Raw genomic sequence first — 8,003 nt, 5'->3', positions numbered from 1 at the left:
TGTGTGTGTGTGTGTGTGTGTGTGTGTGTGTGTGTGTGTGTGTGTTTGTGTTTGTGTGTGTGTGTGTGTTTGTGTTTGTGTGTGTGTCTGTGTGTGTGTGTGTCTGTGTGTGTGTCTGTGTGTGTACTGGTACAAATATATATTCTTGATCTGTCACAGTTGCCATATACGTTTGGAAGCACACCTTGGCCTTGTACAGAACAGCAGAGGGCAGACATTCTCCCTCTTTAAGGTTCACCCTTTTTCTGTGTGTATAATACCAACATGTATACTTTATGTTTTAATTTGGTACACACATTTTAATGAATTAACTTCTGTGTAATAAAGCATTACTATTCATATTTATATATAGTTATATATTATATCTTTTGATATTTATAAATATTTTATCTTCAAAATGTTCATTGTTTTGATCCCCATAATGTTGGCGGTAGAGGACCAGAATTTAAGGTCATCTTAGTGATCAGTAAATAGTGACCTGAATCTTAAAATCTTAATTTCAGTTGCTTAATTTATATGCATTAAGGGAGGGGGAGATAAGAACACGGTGATAAAGTTGATGTTGTAACTGGGCGGACACTAGGACCTCCCCGCGCCTGGGAGTCGGCAGGGCGCTGCACACACAGTGAATGCGCGCAGCTTCAGAGCGCGTATTGACCCGCATACTCACATCCCGCACAGCGCGCGTGCTCTCTCTCCCCGGGACCGCACAGTTTGGATACTTTCTGCTATTGCATTGGGAAACTATTGTTGCTTTGTTTAAAGCAGCGATAAATGAAGTGAAGTGGAGCTATTTGTTCTGTTGACACTCTGTGGATACTTTTTTTGGTGGAAATTGTGTGGCCATGTAAGTACAAATAAAACACATCAAGCGCGTGTAGTTTGAACATCACCAGACTTTAGGTGTTTAAGCGGTCTGACCCACGGCTGTGATGAGGCAGACCACGGCTGCGCTTGCAGAGCTCTTTATTGCACGGGACTGCGCGGGGATGCGGGAAAGGAAGGATTATGAGAACCGCTCCAGGGAGCGAGGGGAAGCGGAGCTCGAGCGCCTCAGAGCCAGAGACAGAATGGAGGCCACTTTGGCTGGCTTGGCAGAACTGGACTATCTGAGACAGAGACAGGAGCTGCTGGTCCATAACGCCCTGAACAATCAGGACAATGTCAGCACAAGTGGGGAAGAAGATCTACAAGCTGTAGAGGACATCTACCTAAACAACGAGGAGAAATTGTTGGAAGAGAACATTTTGCTCTTGAGAAAGCAACTGGTATGTAGTACAAACAAAATTAGTTTGAATCTATAATGTTACAGTATGTGTGTGTGTGTGTGTGTGTGTGTGTGTGTGTGTGTGTGTGTGTGTGTGTGTGAGAGAGAGAGAGAGAGAGAGAGAGAGAGAGAGAGAGAGTGTGAGTGTGCGTATTCTGCTTGGGTGTGTGCGCGCGCGCCTCATCGTGCGTGTGTCGCGCTAGAATAGGTTTTGTCCTTTTTTCCTTTAATGGACATTGTTACAAATAATTACAAAAATGTTACAAAAAATAACAATTTTTTTTGGTTGACACACGAAGCAGCAAAACCTACAGACAAACGCGCTTTAATAAAATAAGGAATTCAATTTTTGGTTGTAATAAAGCAAACCAAATTAGGGCAAATAAGTTGTTCACTTGTGGTGAAGTTGTCCAAGATTTATGCAGTCTTTACCATACCACCATTATTAAGGTATATCATGTATTTAGTTTGCATAAATAGGTTAAACTATAAGAATTAATGTTGTTAAATGTCATGCTTTGTCTTTATCCAGGCATGAAGGAAACCAAACTAATTTCCGCAAATGATCATTAAAATGACAGGAAAGCGATGGAAAGCTGCGTAATGTTATTTAAATTGAACTTCCTGAATGCAGTGAGTGTACTGCTTCTGCTTAGAGGGGGGGGTTCCACCGCTTCACTGAGGGTCCGAGTTACAATAGACCAAGTGGCCCAAATGAAGTTTTGCAGCACAGCAGTCACTGACACCCTGCTGAGCTTAAAACAGGCCGAAGATCTGCTCCGGATTAAAGTGCACTCTCTGTTCACATACACGCTATTTCGGTGTCACAGTTCCAGTAAAACATGAAAATAATTCAATTAAGGTCGACACTGACATTTTGTCTTAAAAACTATTACTATACTTTAAAAACCTATAGACAGGACATAAGCATTGTTTCTAATTCTTGTCCATAGGCTATGACCATTGCCCAAGGTTACTTTTGTACCATTTCAAAATAACTCTTGCCCTATTCTGCAAATGGCACTCTGTGAATAAATGGTATCCACAGCCCAGCATTCTGAGAGCTGCGAGCCCATAAATCAACACACGCCTGCCTGTCAGGAGCACACGTTTTTACTGCCTTCAGTCCCTAGCAGAGCCTGTGTCAGTCTGTTGCTTCATATAGCACTGGAATCTACTGCTCCTGTCAGCAAACAGCAGTTCATATGTGCAGTAGATAACACACCACTGATTATAAGCCATTTGAACTATGTATGTGTGCTTTAATGGATCTTTCCCTTGGTCGGCTGTTTCACCATACTTTAAACTGGAATGTAGCACATGATCCGGGTGTTGTCAGATGCAGCCAATTCCACATAAGTGCGTGTTTAAGCCGAATGCTTCTCCCCCACCAGGCCTGACTCTAATTTAGTCCATTACACTTGTCTGATCCATTCCTCCAGGCAGCCAGCACTCAGACAACTATGGGAAATAGACTTGAATTCCAAAGGGGACTGATTACCTGAAACAGCTGAGCCACAACTTACTTACTTCATCACTGGTCTGAATACCAGTGCACTAAAACAATGTCTGACTATCTGGCTGTGTTTACTGACTCCACTGTTGATTTTCCCCCATGTAGCAGATGTGGTTTGACCTCACTAAATTGTTTTTCTCCTGCAGAACTGCCTGCGGAGGCGAGATGCTGGTTTGATTACTCAGCTCCAGGAGTTGGACAGACAGATCAGTGACCTACGACTGGACACAGAGACCCTACATGAGCATCTGGAGAGTGATAGCCGGCCGAGTTCAGGTTGGTTTTAGCCTGAGAATAGTGGAGGACTTGAGGCTTTTGACTGCTTTTAAAGGAAATTTGTCTAGCTAATCAGATATATGTATGAAGTACGTAATGTTACACCAAACACATTGATCGTATCAATGCACTGCAATTTCCTTGATTCTTAGTTCCTATTTCTTATTCTCCTGAAAGGCCATAAACAGAATTTGTAATTAAGTTATATAATTTGGTATAAAACTGCTTTGTGGACACAATAATGCCAGTGGCAGCTTGTGTGCCTGCCAGGCCTAATCTCAGTTGGAGACTGCTCAGCCACAGTGTTTAGGCACTAATTTGGTAATATGAACAATCTGCACCCTGTGCTTACTGCCTTCCCAGCTGAGTTGGTTTACATTCCAAATACGAGAGGTCATTTTAGTGCTGAAGCAGACTACACTTTTGTTTCGTGAAGTGTATATAAACCAGAAATTGATTGCACATGTGTATGCTTCTTGCTGAATGTCACTATTGTTTAAAAGATTTTGCTCCTAATAGCTGGGGAGATTACTTGCGTCCATAATTCTGTATTAGCTGATTTATATTAAAAAATAAATCAACTTTTATGCAAGCTGCCTATGAGAGTAAATCAACATTACAGAATAGTCTGATGTGTTTGTTAGTAATAAATATTGCATTCTGGTGATGGCTGCTTTTTCAGTGCAGGCAGTTTCTTAAAATTCTTCTGTCTTTATCTCTCCTTCTCTACTAGGTTTTTATGAGTTAAGTGATGGCACTTCAGGCTCCCTCTCTAATTCCTCTAACTCAGTCTTCAGTGAATGTTTGTCCAGCTGTCGTTCCACATCTTGTCTGTGTGCCCCCCATGACACCTCGCTCTGTGCCTCTGAAGGAAGACCCAAGTCTTCAGGTGAGAGCCCACTTTAGATACAGAATATTTATGCAGATCCTCACAGCGCACATCATCTGGGTGACAGTGCTTTGCTAAACCAATGTGTTCTCTGACATTTTGCAGCAGGTTTGTGCCTTAAATTGTCATCAAGATGAGGAAGCTTACATTCTAGAATCAGACACTCATCACTGTTGCTTGCCTTGTTTTGTTATCTTTAGCTGAAAGTCCTTTAAAACAATTAAGTCTGGTACAATGCAAATAGAAGAGGTCAGGGTAAGAGGACAACCAAACATAAGAGATAGAAACAGTTTCACAGCTCTGCAAACGCCACACCTCTGATAAACCAAAAAAGACAAAAGGCTCATCTGCATGTCAAAGCTAATCAACCACTGACCTAGCTTAACAATTCGCTTTGGGTTGAGACTGCTCTCATAGAAACACAATATTTAGGCGAATTTAGAAGCTAGTAATGGTTTTGGGGTGGAGAATTTGCGATCCTTTGTGTTCTTTTAAATGTTTCTTGATTTCTATTGCTAATTGTCCCTGTTTCCTCTGCAGATGAGCTCAGTGTTTGTGCTGAGTGTGAAGAGCAATGTGAGGAATCGTGTTCTGGTACGGTCCGCAGGTCACTGTCTGCTCCATACTCTCCTTTTCCAGATGGGAATTGTGACAGCATGTCCAAGTTCCACTGTGACCTGATAGCCAAAAATGGAAGTGATGTGTATCGCTACCCTAGTCCTCTCCATGCGGTGGCTGTTCAAAGTCCCATCTTTTTCCAATCCATGGTCAGCCATCTGAAGGAAGACTCTGTTCTGTCCAAGTCTGGAGAAACACTTGAAAATGATCAAAAACCAGAGCAGGCGCTTTTATCCCAAGCTCAAGCTCCACTTAACAAAAGACTGGACAGTTATATCTTTGGACTGCTTCAGAGGAGAGCACAGCCAATGAGGACCAATAAACCTCGAACAAGCATTAACACAGACCCCTCCAAGAGTGTATTACGGCAGGGCAGCCTCTGTGTTAGGCCTTCTGCTGTTGGACAGACCCAGCCAAGGACTGCTGAACTCTCTTCTAACTGGCAACCCTGTTTGCAAGCAGCAACTGCTCCTTGCACTGACCCCAACGCAGGGTCACCTCAAAGACAGTGGCCTATTGAGTCCAAGGGAGAACACTTAGAGGATGGAGCTGCCTGTTCTCAGAATCAATCCCCAAATGGATTCACAATCAAAAATGATGTTAACACTAATAGCCTATTAAAGAAGAAAGGCCCTGGGGCCAATAAAGGGAAACCGTTAACTGCAGTTGCTAAGGAGTGCCAGGACTTGGGTAGCCCTAATGCAGTGTCTTCCCCCAAACTTAATAAGCATTCTTATAACCCCCCTGTGGATGACAGTAAATCAGCACAAATGCTGAAAGCAGGAATTCCTAAGAGAAGTCCTAATATTCAGGCTTCGGTGGCCTGTGATGCTAAAGTGGAGCAGCCTCTGCCAGAGTTGCTCAGCCTCGGCTCTTCCTCTCAAAGTCAGGATGAGGGGGGACAGATGGTTAGTGCAAAGTACATCCCTGCCCAAGAGCAGAGTGTCAAACTTCGCAAAGGTGGTAGCAAGAACGTGAAAATTGTCAAGGTGAAGAATGGCAGCAGCATGAAACATAGGACCCATTCCAATGAGCTTGTCTCAGAAACAGGCCGTGACAGGCACCGCACTGGATCCAGGCGTTCCAAAGCAGCAGAAGACATGGCTGTTTCATATAAAGCCTCCAAGAGGGTATCTTATAAAGCCAAAAGGATCCCTGCCTCAATCCCAGAGGGGCGAATCCTGGAAAAACACACCACCTCCACAGGCAGGTCAACTTCCCAAAGACACCATGGCCACCAGAGGCATCATGAGGCTGTGCTGGCTAAACCCAAATACAAACGCAATGACTACCATCGTAGGCTGCGTGGCATCCCAGAGGTGCCTTATGAGGAGGCTTTCAGGAGGGTTCACCGCAGGCAAAAGAGGGAGGTACTGGGCCACATGTCAGGAATGTATCTCCCTTCCAATGCACACATCACCAGTCCTTATGCTTATGTGGGCAGTGACTCAGAATACTCTGCTGAATGTGCTTCTCTATTTCATTCCACCATCGTGGACACAAGTGAAGATGAGCGCAGTAACTACACCACCAACTGTTTTGGGGACAGTGAGTCGAGTGCAAGTGAGGCAGACTTTGTTGCAGAAAGCACAACTAGCACTGACTCCGAAGGCAGCAGTGGCGTCAACTGGCCTCAGAATACACAAACATCCCGCGAAATGACTTCAGCACAGGCCAAAGCCTATGTCAAAATCAAAGCCTCCCACAATTTAAAGAAGAGAATCCTACGCTTCCGATCAGGCTCTCTAAAACTCATGACCACAGTGTGAGAGACTTAAGGGACTGGGGAGTTTGAATTGTGATGCAGCAAATCGAATTAGCTGCTCACAGAACTCACCCAATAAAGTGCCTAAGAGATCTTTTACTACAAGTGGATTCATTGAGTGACAACCCACCCACCCCCATGCACTTTCAGCCTCCCTCAATCACACATTAAAATCATTGAGAAGCATCTGACTAATCCTTTTGTGTTCTTTTTTGTAGACATATTTATTATAAGTGCAGATTTTCCTGTGAAACATTTACATGGCAAGTTCCTTTGTAAATGTGATCAGTAGACATTGATGATTTTTTAAATGAAATATTTAAAACTTAATATATTTGGTTAAAGGAATAAAGGAAATGAAATAGAGAGTATGATTGACAAAAAAAAGCATTATGTCTAAAAGAGAAAAAGAGAGATTGATGGCTAGACTTACAGTAGTCTATCTGCAAAATTAAACAATATTAGCGCAAGTTCACCTGCTGACACGAGGGCTTTGTTATATGCACAATAAATATGCATGAGTGTTGACATTTCTATTTACCTTGTGGTTTTTGCTTATTAACTGTAAATTGCAATTTGTGTACATATTTTTCATTTTTTGGTGTCATATCTTTTTATGCTTTATTAAATGTTGCCTTTGATAACATCTCTAAATCTGTTTGGAACTATTACTCATATGAGCAGTGTGATGTCATTTATGAATGAGTATTTACATTTAAAATTTCAAGAAAAAATTAATTTCACAGTAAATGAGTGAGTCACTTATTCTTAGTTTAAGTTCACTCAAAATGATAACAGATATCCTCCAGGAATAAAAGCCCAACTCCAAACACTGTTTGAATACAGTTAACTATCGGCAATGCAGCAGACACTGACAAGTACAGTAGATGTGTTGTGCATGAGCATTGTCCTTATATGAGTTTCTGACCTTTTTCATTGGCCTGTTCCCCAACAGACACAGTGCATAAAGAGTTTTCCTACTTTATTCTGACTGGAGCAGAGCTGCTCTGGAAAGCGTCTGGCTTTGTAAAGAGGAGTGGTTCTGTTTGGATTACTGCAGCTGGGTGAAGGAGCAGGCAGGATTTGTCTCCTCTCAGACACTTGGCATGTTTATAGCTTTTTTCCTGCTCAGTCATAAGCATCTCGTTTCATTTCAAAACCTCAAGTTGATGAACCAGATCAGTTATAAGGTTTATTTAAAACAATCACTACCATCATGTATGTCAAAGGGCATTGGAAGGAGAATTAAAGTAAAGAAAGTGTTTCAAGTTAAAATTTGTTTACTGTAATGGAGCAATAATCACAAAGACAGTTTGTTAAGATAAGCTTGTTAAATCTGTTTGTGAGATCAATTAGTCAATGGTTAGTGGAAGAAGTTGTTTAAATTCATCTGTGAGTTTTCTATAATGAGTTCACGAGCAGCTCAATGTCAATAAAAATGCTGACCTAAAGTGGATTTTATTTTGTGGCTTTAACCATAATTGCTCTTTTATTATATGTTTCTAGCACAGAAATGCTGAGTAGGAAAGGTTTTGTTCTATTATTCTGTGAGGTGTTAGCCAATGGGACATTTACTCCAAACATATCACCTACTACATTAGTGATAATTTTATAACGTGTGTCATTTTGCTGCTTTAATATTTAAATCAGAATACAAATTTGAGAAAATCAC

The 8,003-nt window shown here is 41.9% G+C and overlaps 1 protein-coding gene across 1 annotated transcript; it reads left to right on the top strand.

Annotated features, from left to right (window-relative positions):
• The first annotated feature begins 605 nt into the window (after positions 1-605).
• On the top strand, positions 606-7,010 carry dact1 (dishevelled-binding antagonist of beta-catenin 1). Its single transcript, XM_027171977.2, has 4 exons — positions 606-1,268; positions 2,930-3,059; positions 3,793-3,948; positions 4,489-7,010. Exons 1-4 carry the CDS (start codon positions 933-935, stop codon positions 6,333-6,335), a joined length of 2,469 nt encoding a protein of 822 aa, XP_027027778.1. The 5' UTR covers positions 606-932; the 3' UTR covers positions 6,336-7,010.
• Positions 7,011-8,003: the final 993 nt, after the last annotated feature.

Source organism: Tachysurus fulvidraco, chromosome 12 (genome assembly GCF_022655615.1).
Source record: "Tachysurus fulvidraco isolate hzauxx_2018 chromosome 12, HZAU_PFXX_2.0, whole genome shotgun sequence".
NCBI classification, from domain to species: Eukaryota; Metazoa; Chordata; class Actinopteri; order Siluriformes; family Bagridae; genus Tachysurus; species Tachysurus fulvidraco.
Note: the sequence above shows the minus strand (reverse complement) of the source record. Positions and strands in the feature narration are given on the sequence as shown.